This window comes from Peromyscus leucopus, chromosome X (genome assembly GCF_004664715.2).
Source record: "Peromyscus leucopus breed LL Stock chromosome X, UCI_PerLeu_2.1, whole genome shotgun sequence".
In the NCBI taxonomy this organism is placed as follows: Eukaryota; Metazoa; Chordata; class Mammalia; order Rodentia; family Cricetidae; genus Peromyscus; species Peromyscus leucopus.
The window spans coordinates 136,192,500-136,208,691 of record NC_051083.1 but is presented as its reverse complement, the minus strand read 5'-3'; the positions used below and the strand labels follow the sequence as shown (position 1 = coordinate 136,208,691).

The 16,192-nt window shown below is 51.1% G+C and overlaps 1 protein-coding gene across 3 annotated transcripts; it reads left to right on the top strand.

Moving 5' to 3' along the window:
• The first annotated feature begins 296 nt into the window (after positions 1 to 296).
• Positions 297 to 16,130, top strand: Arhgap4 (Rho GTPase activating protein 4). 3 transcript variants are annotated; one of them, XM_037199340.1, is made up of 22 exons: positions 297 to 1,454; positions 6,075 to 6,282; positions 6,360 to 6,522; positions 6,657 to 6,719; positions 7,012 to 7,224; positions 8,171 to 8,299; positions 8,408 to 8,629; positions 10,162 to 10,263; positions 10,435 to 10,626; positions 10,720 to 10,804; positions 11,057 to 11,084; positions 11,248 to 11,350; positions 12,519 to 12,579; positions 12,665 to 12,742; positions 12,823 to 12,954; positions 13,050 to 13,155; positions 13,246 to 13,479; positions 13,555 to 13,622; positions 13,710 to 13,893; positions 14,223 to 14,309; positions 14,646 to 14,745; positions 15,489 to 15,682. In XM_037199340.1, exons 1-22 carry the CDS (start codon positions 1,388 to 1,390, stop codon positions 15,525 to 15,527), a joined length of 2,664 nt encoding a protein of 887 aa, XP_037055235.1. In that variant the 5' UTR covers positions 297 to 1,387; the 3' UTR covers positions 15,528 to 15,682. The 3 variants fall into 3 exon arrangements, with proteins under 3 accessions (XP_037055235.1, XP_028744381.1, XP_028744383.1); XM_028888548.2 differs by lacking the exon at positions 15,489 to 15,682 and adding an exon at positions 15,696 to 16,130 and having other exon boundaries at positions 311 to 1,454; XM_028888550.2 differs by lacking the exons at positions 6,075 to 6,282; positions 6,360 to 6,522; positions 15,489 to 15,682 and adding an exon at positions 15,696 to 16,130 and having other exon boundaries at positions 324 to 1,454.
• Positions 16,131 to 16,192: the final 62 nt, after the last annotated feature.

Genomic DNA, 16,192 nt, shown 5'->3' with positions numbered 1-16,192 from the left:
GCACCTGGCAGCATCTTAGAGAAAGGCTTCGTTACTAAGAGCAAGTAGAGACCAAGAACTAAAGGAGTAAGTATTCTTTCTGGCCAAGAAAGTTGATTGCACACAATTGAAGAGCCAGAATAGTCTCCCCCTCCTGCCAGAACTCCAGGTCAGTGTCATATGTGTTCACATGCACTTTGATATCCATTTGTGCATGTACAGGTCTGGACTCCTTTTGTATTTTAGTACCTAAGTTCCTTGCCTTTCTCTTACTATCTGTATGCCCCACCCAGGGCCTTCTCTCCATCGAACTGAAGACAGGTGGATTGTCATCTGCCTCCTGCCTTCCCAACTGAGTAGAAAAGCCTAGTGTGATTGTACATACCTGTAATTCTTGTACTTGGCAGAGGCAGAAAGATTGCCTCAAATTTGAAGCCAGCCTGGATTGTGTAAGGAGTACCAGGCCAATCAAGGCTACAGAGTGAAGCCCTATGAATGAGACCCTATCTCAAAACTTGTAATACAAAACATCACAAATTGACTGATGAGTAGGTCTTGCCCTCTGGCTTAGAGTTGGTGGGGGTGGAGCAAATCCCCTTTATCCCTAGATAAAAGAGGCAATAGGAGTTGCTCCCAGGCTGTCTCAGAGTATAGGTCCCTACAGGTGCAAGATGCAAGGGAAAAGAGACAAAAAGAGTCTCTTCCGGCAGCAGGAAGTGGTAACTACCTATGGGGAAATGAGGCTAGTTCTTTCCTTTGGTGCTAAGTAGAAGGGGAACTGTAGCTGAACACTATTCCTCCCCCTCGGGGCCCAGAAGGAACACAGGCCTGCAGTTCTCTGGGGAACTTCCCATTAGCTAACAGGGCTCCCTTAGGCCTCAGTCAGGGCTGTGACTCGGGGAAGGAGGATGGCATCTGATGTTCAGGGAGGCCGTCTAGGGGCAGTCTTGGGACTGGAGCAGCTATGGCGCCAATGTCCACTAGTATTGAGGGCCAGTGGGCACAGGGGTGTGGTCTGACTTTGGGGACCACAAATAGCTTTCTGCAGATGGTGAGGAACAGCAGCAGGTGGCCCCAGGCATGTTGGGGCTCTCTTGCATTGGCTGCTTGATGCTGAATCTTAGGGCTCAAGGTGATCTATATAGAGGAGCAGAGCAAGACAGCCTGCTTCAAGAGCCGTGTGTTGGGAAGGGGCGCCTTGTCCTTAAGAGGCCCACCCAAGCAGCAGGCAGCGCTTGGTCCTGGTCGCCCCGCCCCTCCGGGGGACCTGCTGGGGGCGGAGCGAGACGGGGCAGGGCGGAGCTGGCGGACTGTGCTGGCCTTGGCGCCCCTGGTCCCTGTGCTCCGCGGTCTCGCTTTGCCGCCGCGTGGGAGCATCGGGACTCGAAGGCACGCTCAGCCCTCGACCATGGCGGCTCACGGGAAGCTGCGGCGGGAGCGGGGGCCGCAGGCTGAGTATGAGGCACAAGTCAAAGGTGAGAGGGCGCTTCAGGCCTGGTTTACCGCGGAGACCCCCGAGTGCCCGCTGCTGAACCTCAGATATCCCCGGAACGGGGTGGAGGAGGGAGCACAGGCCCTGCTTCTTGGAGCCTTTGGCCTCAACTGCCTGCCCATGCCCTTCCTCCCGCCTCTGTACTCAACTTGGCTCGCCTGCTGCTCACTCAGGCATCAATGACTCTGGTAGCCTGAGGGAAGGGCAGACTGAGAGGGTGGCTTTCTAGCTGGATGTAAGGGGCCGCCTTGACTTTGCTGGTGGCCTGACACCTCACTCTTAACACCACTAGAATCCATGAAGCCTTAGCACCTTCGCCTCCCTTTGGCACTTAAATAGCTTGCGGATTAGGGTTGTTGGCCCTGGGTCAAGTTGAAAGACTGAATGTGGGTTAGACAAATTCAACTGGACTGACTTTACAGCCTTAGGATATTAGACCTCTGGATTCTGGCAAACAGGTCATTGCAAATCACATGCAAATAAGCTTTGTAAGTTCTTAGCTGACAGCTTCATTTCTTCAGGGTGTGGTAGGTAACTCTTGCACAGGAAAGGAGGCAGCATCTAACTGCCCCTCCCCCAGTTTCTTGTTGCCTCCAGATATCTTGACTCCCATTACCACTTTTTTTTTTTTAACCTGTTGTGGATACAAGCTCAGAGAAGCAGTGTCACATAGCACAACAGCTCCCAAGAAGAGGAATAAAATGACCTTTGGAGTTTTCCAACCTGTAGATGCAATTCCAATGTTCTTATTTGGTGCAAGCAACTTATACCAAAGTGTGTCTTAGTGATGTGTTGCTGCTATAGTGGTGAGCATAGCTGCCTTTGAAAGTTTGACCCAGTCCTCATCTTGGTGTCCAGAGCCAGCTTGAGGTGACTGCAGAGGGTGAGCCAGCAGGTGGAGACAAAGATCCTATCCTACTTCCTCAAAATGTTGAGAAGCAGCTGGGTGGTAGTGGTGCATGCCTTATAATCCCAGCACTCTGGGAGACAGAGGCAGGTGGATCTCTGAGTTCAAGGCTAGCCTGTTCTAAAGAGTGAGTTCCAGGACAGCCAGGGCTACAGAGAAACCCTGTATCTCAAAAAAAAAAAAAAAACACAAAACAAACAAAAAAACAACAAACATTGTCATGAAGCCCAAGGACCTTGAAAAGTCCTCAATCACTTCAATCAGCAAACACAGGTCAGTTAGTTCTCACCAAGAAACTGAAGTTTGGCACAAGACTGTCTTTAAGATAGCCCTTGCTCATTCAGAGTGTCTAGCTTTTGTGGCTTTTATTTCTCATGGCCCTCCCTCAAAAAAAGGAAAAAAGGTCTTCCAATTATGCTGGAACAGGGGCACTGTCTTCAGACTTTAAATTCTGAAAGGTCAGCATAGTCGCGGTTTGGAGGCCATCTATTCTACTCCACTGGTCAGCAGAAGTGAGAGTGAATGCCTGACTCACAGGAAGTGCTGGAGGGGCCTGGGTCCCACTTTGCAATGCAAATATGCAGGATTTCTTACTTGTTCTTGCCAGCAGTTCTTTTGTTTGTTTGTTTGGGTGGGTGGGACTGGAGCTTGGTTTGTAGCTCAGGCTAGTCTTGAACTCATTATTTTACTCAAGCTGGTCTGTAACATGCAGCATCCTCTGCCTCAACCTTCCAGGGCTGGGATGGCAAGCCTGTGCCACCACACTCAGCTGCCAATTTTTTTTTTTTTTAACATGTTTTGCTCTAGACTCTGGGAATACTTTATTGTATAAAAGAGAAGCAGTCCTTCTTGGTGGTTCATAGGCCTGAGGAGAGAAAAATTGCACACAGTTGATTTCATGTATGATGATAACTACTGCAAAGGACAGCCAAGGTGCCAAGAGCACATGGGGGCTAGACAAGGGCCAGAGCTAGTTTGGTAGAGATCTCTTTGAGCTGAGATCTGAAAGCTCTGCCATGGCACAGCCTGGAGTCTTGGGGCAGCAGTTTCCTGCCTTCTGTGGACCTCAGATGCAATTGGCTTGCAATCTATAGCTCTGTGACACCGGCTGGTGTGCATGTTCAGACCGGAAGTGCTATTGCTACTGGTGAAGAACCCATACAATACTGTGGTCTGCTGGTGCACTTAGCATTATGCAGCCATAATAGGTCTCTCCTTGGCAGCACATCCTTTTTGGAGGGCAGGTCAACCTACAAGGAAGGCCTTGCTGGGGACTCTTGAGACCTTGCTTGGAATGAACTTAAACTGCCATTCTTCAAAACCTTTAGTCTCATTTAATAGAGACTCCCCTAATTGAAGTCAGCAGCATTAACATTCATCCTAATGAGTGGCTGGCTGGCATACACCACTTCAACCACAGGAGGCTGGTGACAGTGACACTTGGTATTGTGGGCTTTGCTTTGGCTTCAGTGTTGGGGGTTTGCACGCACGCACGCGCGCACACACACACACTCCCTTCTGCCTGACTTGTCCCCATGGTAGAAATTTAGCAATTCCAGTGACCAGGTTAAGAAGCCCACCCCAAGAGAGTCCAGTGTGTAGGGTAGAAAGCTGATGAGTAGGTCATGCAGGCAGCTGGATCTGGAGCACCTGGACTCAAGGAAAAGAAGTAAGTCCCACCATGGAGTGGAGTCTGAGAGCAGGCAGGGAACATACTGAGAAAGGAAATTAGAAGGGGAGATGGGGAGGTCTGGGCAGGAGATACCTAAGGAGGCCTTTTATCTCATAGCCCTAGGAAAGTCACTGTCAAGACAAAAGTCCACCCATTTTGATCTCTTCACAGTGTATTTCTATTGAACAGCTATCTCTGGGGCTTGCCTTTCAGACTGGCTCCCAGTACCCACCATATTTTCCTTAGACAAGTGTAGTAGCTGCCCCTTGGGCTCTACACAGTAGCCAGAGGGACCCTGAAAATGAAATGAGTCCACAGGGCTCTACCCCCTGGCTTGCCTTTTCCTGGGCATTCAGCTGGAATCCTGGACCATAAGCTTTTGGTCATCTGCTCCCCTCCCCTCCTTCCAGATTCCTCCCCCTTGCTTTTTTTGTTTGTTTGTTTGTTTGTTTTTAGACAGGGTTTTTCTGTTGTAACAGCTCTGGCTGTCCTAGAACTAGCTCTATAGACAAGGCTGGCCTCGAACTCACAGAGATCCGCCTGTCTCTGCCTCCCGAGTGCTGGGATTAGAGGTGTGTACCACCACTGCCTGGCTCCCCCTTGCTTTTTGTATACTTTTTTTTTTTTTTTTTTTGGTTTTCCGAGACAGGGTTTCTCTGTGTAGCTTTGCGCCTTTCCTGGAACTCACTTGGTAGCCCAGGCTGGCCTCGAACTCACAGAGATCCTGAGTTCCACCTGGCTCTGCCTCCCGAGTGCTGGGATTAAAGGCGTGTGCCACCAACGCCCGGCATATACTTTTTTTAAAATATATTTTATTTTATTTTATGTACATTTGTGGTCTTGCCATGGGTGTCGGAGTCCCGTGAAACTGGAGTTACAGACAGGTGTGAGCTGCCATGTGGTTGCTGGGAATTGAACTCGGGTCCTCTGGAAGAAGAGTTAGCACTCTTAACCCCTGAGCCATCTCTCTAGCCCTTGTATACTTTTTTTAAGGCAGTGTCTCCTGTAGCCCAGGCAAGCCTCAAAGATGTAGCCAAAGATGATCTTGAATTTTGGATATTCCTGCTTGTACTTTTTGAGTATTGGTATTACTGATGTGCACCACCACACTTGGCCTGTGTGTGCATCTTATAAGTACCAATCATTGCTCCTGGTCATTCTACCATGGCTCTCTTCCCATGCTATCTGTCCCCCACTATGGTCCCAACTCCAGCAGAGCAGGCACTGTGTCTAGAATATGCCTGGAATGAAATAGATGTGAAGTCACCATTCCACTAAATGAAGAAATCAATTAGTGTTCTGCTCTGAGGATATGGCTGAAGACCTGTCTGTGGACATGCTGCTTTCTAGATGCCAAGACAGTGTGTCTTTTTGTTTGATGTATTGATACATGGGTTGTGGTGCTCATCTGGGTCTTTGGGGATGTGGGGCATAATGTTGCTAGCAGCTTGCAAGACAGGCAGCTTTTGCTTGAGATATGGGTGAGGGAAGTATTGCTAAATCAAGCCAGAGATAAGATGTCAAAAGGCCTGTGGTGGTGTGGGGCCCTCAGCTATGACTCCCCTGTAAGATAGAGGGAAAAACTCTGGGGTGGGTAACTGCCAGTGGAAAACAACAAACAGAAAACTTAGTCCAGCTCCTCTGTCCCTTCACTTATCAACCTTTACCAGAACACTATGGGACCAGTTTGACCTGGCCTGAAGTCCCTGAAAGCTTGGCAGAGTGCCACAGCAGTCCTGCCCCTGAGCAGCTTCTTGTATCTGTTTAGAAGCCACAGCACAGAGTTTTCTGCCTCAGGGCCCTTCCCAAGTGCACAGGGGCTGCTGAGCCTGGGTACCTTGCTTCAGGGCACCCTTCTTTCTTCTGCACTTAGTTCCAGATTTTAGCTCAGTCAGGTGCCAAGGAACCTTTGGTGTGGACAGGATGGCTGTGTGTCTGTCTGTCTTTGCCTCCCTTACCTCTTACTGGCCTGGTTGGTTCACACCGTGCATATCGGCCAGGCCTGAACCAAGGTCCCCTTACAGAGATGCGCTCACAGTTGAGTGAGCAGCTCCGTTGCCTGGAGCTTCAGGGAGAGCTGCGGCGAGATTTGCTGCAGGAGCTAGCTGAGTTCATGCGGCGCCGGGCAGAGGTGGAGCTGGAGTACTCTCGGGGCCTGGACAAGTTGGCTGAACGCTTTGCCAGCCGCAGTGGTCGCCTGGGGGGCAGCAGCCGGGAGCAGCAAAGCTTCCGGTAGGTACCACACTGGCAGCAGTGCCTTGCAGGGCCTAAGGCCTAGGCTCCCTGGTCTGAGTATTCCTCTGCTACAGGAAGGAACCGACTCTCCTGTCACCCTTGCACTGCTGGTCTGTGTTGCTGGAGCACACACGGCAGCAGAGTCGAGAAAGTGCCGCCCTCAGCGAGGTGCTGGCTGGGCCCCTGGCTCAGCGCCTGAGTCATATTGCTGAGGATGTGGGACGCATAGTCAAAAAGGTAGGTTAACACAAGTTGTGGAGGGCCTCAGGATGTAACAAAGCCCATGGGGATCTATCTGGAGGTACTGTGGTTAAGAGGCATGGGGGGCCAGGTGGAAGTTGCTATGGTCACACATACCCCTTCATCTCTAGAGTAAGGACCTGGTGCAGCAGCTGCAGGATGAGCTCCTGGAGATGGTCTCAGAACTCCAGACAGTAAGCAGGACCCACTGTGTGCTGATCAGGGGGAAGCAGGAACAGTCCCATGCCATTGCATCTCCCAGTGAGGCTCAAGAGAATGGGTGCTCAGGGATGACCTGAGGGGGGGGGGCACCACAACAACGGACACAGCAGGCATGGGCCTCTATGCTCTGGGGACAGAGTGGTTAGATGACAACATACTTAGGTGAAATGGCCCAACCCTCAGATCTGAATCCCAGGGGCGCCAAGGGGTACTGTTCCTGGTCATGACCTTCAGCAGGGCTTCCTTTCCTGGGCTTCCCTGCAGACCAAGAAGACATATCATGTGTACCACTTGGAGAGCATGAATGCTGAGACCAAACTCCGGGAAGCTGAGCGGCAGGAGGAGAAGCGATCAGGCCGGAATGCCCTGCCCACCAGCACTGCTGCCTCTACCAGCACCACGACTACTGTCACCACCACTGAGACAGGGCCCCTCCGAAAGAGCTCTCTCAAGAAAGGAGGGCGGCTAGTGGAGAAGGTGGGCCTGGAAAGCTATGGACCCCCTCTCTGTCCAGCTCTGATGGCTCTGGCCTTTGTCCAGGGGGCCTTTCTTTCTATAAGCTCTTGGCTGTCCCTGGGGCAAAAGTGTGGGGGAAGAACCATAGGCCTCTAGCAAGATTTTTTTCCTTCCTGGTCAGAGCTGATAGCTCTGAGATGTAGAAAGAGAATGCTACAGAGACTTCAACAGACCTGAAAGATAGGGAAAGACACAGTGAAAGATTGATGGATTCTATCACATTATGCTCCAAGCATGTTGTCCCACAGCCCTGCTAGAGCACAGAGCTGTAGTACTCTAAGCCTGGATGACTTTTTCCTAGCTAGCTTTTAGGAGTTTTTAGGAACACAAGAACTCGGGATGAGTAAGACTGGGTGCCATTCTGGGAGAAGCATTCAAGGGGACCCCATGGAAAGAATGGAGAGGCTCCAAGCTAAGTTGGGCTTAGAGCAATGGCTTTTGTTTTCTGCCACCCCCATGTGGAGCCTAAGTGGCTTTCTCATACTTTTTCCTAGTTCATACCTCTGTCACAGGGTCTGAATATGAATGCCTTTTATTTAGCCATCTGTTTCTATGTGTCCTACCTTCCACTTCTGTGGAGAATGACGGTGAGGCATGTTGGGGACTCAAACCAAGGTAAGGGCGGGGGTGAGGGGATCAGCCCTTGCCAAGAGATCAAAAGTAGCCAGTTAAGACCTAGGGAGTCAAGCCAGGTTCTGGGAGTTGTATAGGAGACTCTTCACAGTAGCACTGAACACTGAGGGTGCACCAAGGGTTGCTGTGTGGCAGCATAAAGAAGTTCATGTCAAGTTAAGTGTGAGGGACTGGGGCACATTGGGCATGCTTGTTGGTAGAAGGAATGTGAAAAAGTAGAGATAAGAGTGGTCTCCATATGGGTGACCCTGGTGTGCCTTGGTGTCTTGAGCAGCGTCAGGCCAAGTTCTTGGAGCATAAACTTAACTGCACTAAGGCCCGAAACGAGTACCTGCTCAGCCTGGCCAGTGTCAATGCCGCTGTCAGCAACTACTACTTGCATGACATCTTGGACCTCATGGATGTAAGTCCTGTGTGGGCAGGCAAGTGGACCATGGTATTGGAGCTTAAATGCTTGGAGCCGTTGGCTCTGGCTTCAGGCCCACAACAGTGTCTGTTTGCTTCTTCCCAGTGCTGTGACACAGGTTTCCACTTGGCCCTGGGGCAGGCCCTCCGGAGCTACACAGCTGCTGAGAACCGCACCCAAGCCTCCCAGATGCAGGGATTGGGCAGCCTGGAAGAGGCCCTGGAGGCCCTAGATCCTCCAGGGGACAAGGCCAAGGTGCTTGAGGTTCATGCCAGGGCCTTCTGTCCCGATCCACACTTTGACTACCAGCCCCATGAAGGTGATGAGGTGAGGGTTAGTTTATTCCACCCCCTACTCCTGCTACCCTTAAAGCCCAAGCATGATTTCAAAGGGCTTCACATTCTCTGGACTTCATGCTAATGTGGGTCAGTCACATAATTTACACTTTGCTAAAACAAAACAAACAAATTCTAGGATGCTGAAGGTCCTTATTTCTCAGGTCTTTAATGCATGGCCTCTGGCCCATTAGAACAGTTTGCTGTGGCAGTTCACTTAGGGGGCTGCCATCAAACACAGTGCAACCACAGCAGTCCAGATGGCTGTCCATACACTATTCGTTGAAAACTCTTTGTAGCCATATATGGTAGTGCATGTCAGTCATCCTAGCACTGGGGAAATGAAGGCAAAAGGATTACCCTAAGTTTAAGGCTAGCCTGGACTACATAATGAAACCCACAGCTTGGACTTCAGTGTAAAAATCTGTCAACAAACAGACAAACTGACACCACCAACAACAAATTTCATAATAAACACTTGGGAGGAAATATAGCATGCAGAATAATTTCTTCTTTCCTTCCTTTGGTTGTTTGGTTTGGTTTGGTTTTTTGAGACAGGGTTTCTCTGTGTAGCTTTGCACCTTTCCTGGAACTCACTCTATAGCCCAGGCTGGCCTCGAACTCACAGAGATCTGTCTGCCTCTGCCTCCCGAGTGCTGGGATTAAAGGTGTGTGCCACCACCGCCCAGCTTTGTTTTGTTTTTCGAGACAGGGTTTCTCTGTGTAACTTTGCGCCTTTCCTGGAACTCACTCTGTAGACCAGACTGGCCTCGAACTCACAGAGATCCACCTGACTCTGCCTCCCAAGTGCTGGGATTAAAGGTGTGCACCACCACTGCCCCGGCAGGGTTTCTTTATGTAACAGCCTGGCTGTCCTGGAACTTGCTTTGTAGACCAGGCTGGCCTCTGCACTCAGAGATCCACCTGCCTCTGACTCCCAAGTGCTGGGGTTAAAGGCGTGCGCCGCCGCCGCCGCCGCCGCCGCCGCCGCCGCCACCACCACCACCTGGCATACGGCATCATTTCTTTCTTTCCTTCCTTCCTTCCTTCCTTCCTTCCTTCCTTCCTTCCTTCCTTCCTTCCTTCCTTCCTTCCTTTCTTCCTTCCTTTCTTTCTTTCTTTCTTTTTGGTTTTCAAGACAGAGTTTCGCTGTGTAGACCTGGCTGTTCTGGAACTCTCTCTGTAGATCAAGCTGGCCTTGAACTCACAGAGATCTGCCTGCCTCTGCCTCCTGACTGCTAAGATTAAAGGTGTGCACCACCACATCAGGCATACAGCATCATTTCTAACATCTGTCCTCATCTCATAAACTTTTAGAGTAGAGTGCTTACCTAGCATGCATGAAGAAGCCCTTGGTTCTATTCCCAGCACCCCATAAACCTGGCATGGTGGCAAATGCCTCTCATCCTAGCACTCAGGAGTTGGAGGCAAGCAACAGAGATGTACCATGTTTCCTCAGGCCTATCCTTAATGCCTTGTCTGAGTTCTGTGCCCTGGCCTAGTCCCTGGTACTACCCTCTGCAGGTGGCTGAGATCCAGGTTGAGATGGAACTTCGGGATGAGATTTTGCCCAGAGCCCAAAACATCCAGAGTCGCCTGGACCAAAAGACCATCGAAACAGAAGAGGCATGAATGGCCAAGCCTGGGGTGGGAACAGGCCTTAGAGCTTTCTTCAGCTTCAGCTGCCCTGACAGTTCCTTCCTAGTTGGCAGTAGCTTTTCTTTCCTCTTTCTGCAGATTTAGGCTCCTTTCCTCTCACACTGTCCTCTACTCACTGCCCTGGCACTGTCCCCTCAGGTGAATAAGACACTGAAGGCAACACTTCAGGCTCTGCTAGAGGTGGTGGCATCAGAGGATGGGGACATGCTGGACTCTTTGCAGGCCAGCCCCTCCACTGAGTCCCTCAAGTCCACAAACTCAGACCCGGGCACCCGACAGACAGGCCGAAGACGGAGCCAGCAGCAGGAGACAGAGACCTTCTACATTACGGTGGGGCTGGACAGGGGGAACAAGGCCACAAAGGGCAGCAGAAAGGAGGCTGAGTTGAGGTTCAAACTAGGGACTCTTCTTTGGGTTTTCCAGAAGCTGCAGGAGTATCTGAGTGGTCGGAGCATTCTTGCCAAGCTGCAGGCCAAGCATGAAAAGCTGCAGGAGGCCATACAACGAGGTGGGTCCTGCTCCAGGTACACCCTTTCTAGGACCCAAAGCTGCCCCTGTCCTCCTCCCTCTGATCTGATCCATGCTCCTCCTTGACCAGAGAGGTTGTTTGGCATGCAGGGACTAACCAAGCATAGGTACTGACTTCTCTTCTACCCCTTGATCCTATTACTATCCTGAGCTTTCAGTCCAAGCCTCCTCTCTCTGGGGTTAATTGAAGATCCCTAGCCTGAGAGACAGACCAATATTTTCTCCTTTCCAGGTAACAAGGAAGGGCGAAAAACATCTTGGTGAGTCCTTGATGAGGTACTGGAATATTTGGAGGTCCCCATCTCCCTATTCTTACTGTCTAGCTCTAGCTCTACTGCCAGCATCCTGTGACCTGGCTGGCTTAGGGATGGGAAGACTTCTCCATGGCTTGTTCCCCTAAGAGGAAGTTCCCATTCTTTTCAGGACCCAGTGCACAGAGAGAAAATTCCACAAGAGCCACCATCCCCTTCCTAGCTCCCAGTGTAACCAGAGACTCTTTGGAGGTGATCTGGAGAAGTTTATCCGGGTATTTGCTTTGCGCCACACTCCAACACATTGGAGGCCATCCCTGTCCCTTCTGGTCTTTCTCCAGCTTTGGTGGCCCAAGCAACTGCCTAATCCCAGTGTTCTCTAGTCCCAACCTTCCTGGGTGGAGCTCAAGTGCCTCTTCCTATGCAGGCCATTTGCCAGTGCCGCTGAGGTCTCCCTGGGCTTCCCAGTGTCCTGTACACAATTAAAGGGAACTATTTTTTGTGTTACTGTTGTTTGCTTTTTGGTTTTTAAGACAGATTCTCACTCTGTAGAACAGGCTGGCCCCAAACTCACAGAGACCTGCCTGCCTCTGTCTCCCAAGTGCTGGGACTAAAGACATGTGCCACCACCACCTAGCTCTAAAGGGAACTCTTAAACTCAGAAAACCTGGAGCTCCAGGAACTGGGTTCAATTCCCAGTACTCACATGGCAGCTCATAACTGTCTGTACCTCCAGTTCCAGGGGATCCGACACCTTCACACAGACATGAATGCAGGCAAAACACCAATGCACATAAAATCTTTAAAAATTAAATACATACTTGAAAAGAAAAAAAGAAAAGAAAACCTGGGGCTGCAACATTTTTAGGGATAAGATGTTCAGAGTTCCCCCCCATGTGATTAGGATCAGCACAAGATGCTTATAGGCCATACTTCTAGCCCGTATGGCCTTGACAATTCTAAACAGCAAAAAAAGGAATGCAGTGGAGATCTGAAAGAGCCAGGTGTGGCGGTGCAGCCTGTAATCTAGCACTTAATGGTTGGAGGCAGGAGGATCAGGAGATCAAAGCTAGCCTCAGCTACATAACAAGTTTTAGGCCAACCTGGGGTTGATGAGGTGCTGTCTCAGACGGAAGGGAGGCAAAATAACAGTATCATTTGCAATTGTGCCATTATGTACCTAGAGTATTCATAAGAATCAGACCATTTAAATGAGCAGATATAAGTTTTGCAGTGTTTTGACTAAAAGTCAACACCTGGATTTTGATTGCCTTATTACAGTTGCAACAATTTACAAATAAAAGGTAAAGTGATGGCACCAGCAAATCAGTTTCTTCATGGAGATTCCAGTAAACTACACTATAACACTATTAGGAGAAAAGTGATAGAATGACCATAGGACTTGCTGTGTCCTAGTGAAATAAATGTGTTCTCTCTCCCCAGAGCTCAGGCCAACCTGTGCCCCTTGTGGTGGAGAGCTGTATCCGTTTCATTAACCTCCATGGTAAGTGTAGCCTATCTTCTGCCACCCTGGCACTGGGTATTTGTGAGAGAAGGGATTCTGCCTATCAGTTCCTTGTCTTCCATAGGCCTGCAGCATGAAGGCATCTTCCGGGTATCAGGTGCCCAGGCCCGGATCTCTGAGATCCGAGATGCCTTTGAAAGAGGTGAGGACCAATGGATAAGTGTGGCAGTGGCTTCAGTAGGCACGGGTAACCTCTTCATTTTACCATGTTACTCTCCACAGGGGAGGATCCTCTGAAAGGTTGTACTGCTCATGACCTAGACTCAGTGGCTGGGGTACTGAAGCTGTACTTCCGGAGCCTGGAGCCCCCACTCTTCCCCTTGGACATGTTTAACGAGCTGCTGGCCTCAGCAGGTGAGGCCTGAGGCCAGCTGGGTAGGAGGACCACCCACTAATGCTAGTGGCTACAACTTTACTCAGTCTGCTCTCTTGGGCTGCCTTGACCACAGAACTGGAGGCTGTGGGTGATCGGGTGGAGCCTGTGAGCCAACTGCTGTCCAGACTGCCCAGACCCGTGCTAGTAGTCCTGCGATATCTTTTCACCTTCCTCAACCAGTGAGTACTTCTGGGGAGCCAGTTGGCTCTTGGGGGTGAAGGGGTCACTAGTGCTGTAGCTCCCTACCTATGACCTGTGTATTTCTCCAGCCTGACCCAGTACAGCGATGAGAACATGATGGACTCCTACAACCTGGCTGTATGCTTTGGGCCCACACTGTTGCCTGTGCCTGCTGGGCAGGACCCTGTAGCCTTGCAGGGCCGGGTGAACCAGCTGGTGCAGACTCTTATCCTTCAACCAGCTCGAGTTTTCCCACCCCTGACTATGTTGCCAGGCCCCATCTATGAGAAGTGCATGGCGCCACCTTCTGCCAGCTGCCTGGGGTATGCTTTGGGGGTTTCTTGGGGGAGAGGGAATTTAGTGGAGGAAAGCCTGCCTTACTCTGCTTGAAACATCAGGGATGGCCAATTGGAGAACCTTGTTGGGGAGCTGGAGTTGGAAGCTGGGACCACAGCTCAGGAGGATGGTGAGGAGGGATCAAGCAGGGAGGCTCTACCCCATCCTTTACCTGTGTACCCACTCTACCCTCAGCCTGACCCTCTTTTCCTGACAGACCAGGAAGGAGTTGTGGAGGCTGTGGCCTGCTTTGCCTACACTGGCCGGACAGCCCAGGAGCTGACATTCCAGCGAGGTGATGTGCTACGGCTGTATGCTCGGGCATCAAGTGACTGGTGGCGAGGGGAGCATGCTGGTGTGCAGGGACTCATTCCCCATAAGTACATCACACTGCCTGAGGGGTGAGTGAGCTGTAGCCCTGGGGAGGGTCCCATTGTACCTGCCTTGGATCCCTTGGCCTGTGATGTTCATGGTTGCTTTTTAGCCCATACTGAGCATAGAGTCTCCAGGCCTTCTTCTTTCTGGAAGTAGCCACTGTCATTCTGACATGATTAAATAGGACTTGTTCTAACCAAGGTTGCTGCCCTCCCCAACCCTAAGAGAGAGTCTATAGGCCTGGGTTGCACCCAAGAACAACTATTCCCAACTCCTTTGATTGAGGAAAGGGACATTGACCTCCAAGCTCCAGCCAGGAAGGATTCCAAAGCAAGCCAGTCTTTTCCCTTCCCAGGGATGAGAAGCAGACAGCTGGTCTGCAGGCCACAGCGGAATCTGTGAACCATCCAGAGGGCTTCCTGACCTTGGAGTTTACCAGTCGGTGAGCCAGGAGAAGACAGGCCTTTGGAAAGACCCCTCAGCCCATGTGTGCTGTTAGAAATAGCAAGCACCATGGGTCAGAGGCTACCTGCACTGTTAAGCTTGAGGATGTGGGCTCAGGCTTTGGCCACATGTGATTGGGGGAGTTGTTGCATAAAGGACACTAAGTGTGGACAGAACAGAGTCATCCTTATTTGTGGCTGGAAGAGGTTCTAGAGGAATTTGGGGACCATGGAGGCTGACCTCTTTCCTTGGCCATACCTAAAAGATGAGCACTGCCAGCTTAGGTCAAGGATTTCCCAGGGTCATTGCCAATCTTCTTATCTATGCCTTGTAGGCTGGAACTAGGCACCCCACCTGAGGCTGTGAGCCCCTCTGGGCACAGACGACACTGTTTGGTCCCCATCTCCCCTGAGCAACATGTGGAGATGGATAAGGTAAGAGCCAGGACTGACTATGGGGCCAGGAAGGGGTGCCTCTTCTACATGGTCTCTGACCTCCCCAAGGTGAGGCTCACTGTTATTGTCCTTGGTTCCAATCCAGGGGCACCTGGTGCCAGCAAGTCAAGTCACAATCTAGGGAGGGGCATGGGGACAAGGGGGAAGAGACGGGGTGGTGGGACAGGGTTAGGGGCACAGAAGCAGAGATGAGAGAGCAGTAGATCATCAGCCCAGTTGTGGTATGGGACTCACAACACTCTTGAGCTAGAGAGAAGCCAGATTGTTTAGGTTGGTGTGGGCTAGAGGCTCCAGGATAGACTTAAAGGCTGGCACCTAGAGCTAGGCTTAGTTGCTTAGCAAGCCAGGGAGAGTGAAAGGACAGCTGACTGAGGAAGCAAAATAGTCTCAGAACAAGGCTCTGATGAATGCCACAACTTGGGGAGTCCCCTTTATACAGTGGATCCTTTGAGCCCCTATGAACTAAGCAGGAAATCCTTGAAGACAGTTGCTAAGTCTTAGGAAGAGTGTCCCCACTCCTAGGCCTAGGGAGACTAGGGAAGGCTGGTAAACACACAGGAACTAAAGCCTGGCAGCTGGGAGACCCAGGGGAAGACACTGACCCAGGAGTCCCCAGCATGTTGACAGCCCCAGAGACCATAATGGAAGCTGTGATGTCAGCCAGAGAAAGAGTATGGGTGAGAAGAGGGAGGACCCAGGGCTCAGAGGGGCCTTCTCTTCAGAGCCAGACCAAGAAGTTACTGTCTGACAAGCAACACTGAAAGTGACTGGAGGAACATAGTTGGAATGGAGTCGGGGAGGTGGCCTGGAGCCTCAAGCAGTCTCTCCCATGTCCCCTGGAGAAGAGAGCCTGGCTGCGGCTGCGATGTGGTAACCAAGGTCTCAGTTTGGGGAAACTCACTGTGCCCTCCATTTTTCCTTTCTGCTAGGCTGTGGCCCAGAACATGGACGCTGTGTTTAAGGAGCTCTTGGGAAAAGCTGCTGTCCGCCAGGGACATGGGCTAGCATCTACAGCACCCCCCAGTCTAGGAACCCGAAATCTGAAACCCCTGGCCTGCAGCAGCTTTGGCAAAAACAAAGTTTTCTCTCGGGGACCTGGGGCTCCAGTCTCCCCCTCAGTCTCCAATCCCCAGGGTCCAGACTCAACTCGCAAGCCACTCTGAGGCAGCTTACCTCCAGCAGTCACCAGACCACATCCCCCTAGGCCTGTTGCCTCTCCACAGCCCTGCTCTAGGCCTCTTTGAGAAGTAACAAAGGAAGGAGGCTAGAGATAAACCCTTCTGTACCTTTTCTGGGGAATCTTGGGCTGTGGAAATCTTGGAAGATGGAAGTTGCAGCAATTCATAAAGACCCATGCTCTGTTTGCTGTTGTAATAACCTACACTCTGTTTTGTGGGGCTAAACAGGTCAGGTGCAGTACAGCTCT

Coding starts and splice junctions, on each gene's coding strand:
- Arhgap4 (XM_028888548.2), top strand. CDS start 1,388: ATGGCGGCTCACGGGAAGCTGCGGCGGGAGCGGGGGCCGCAGGCTGAG. Junction 6,720..7,011: donor TGGTCTCAGAACTCCAGACA/GTAAGCAGGACC, acceptor GCTTCCCTGCAG/ACCAAGAAGACATATCATGT. Junction 10,805..11,056: donor GCAGGAGGCCATACAACGAG/GTGGGTCCTGCT, acceptor TCTCCTTTCCAG/GTAACAAGGAAGGGCGAAAA.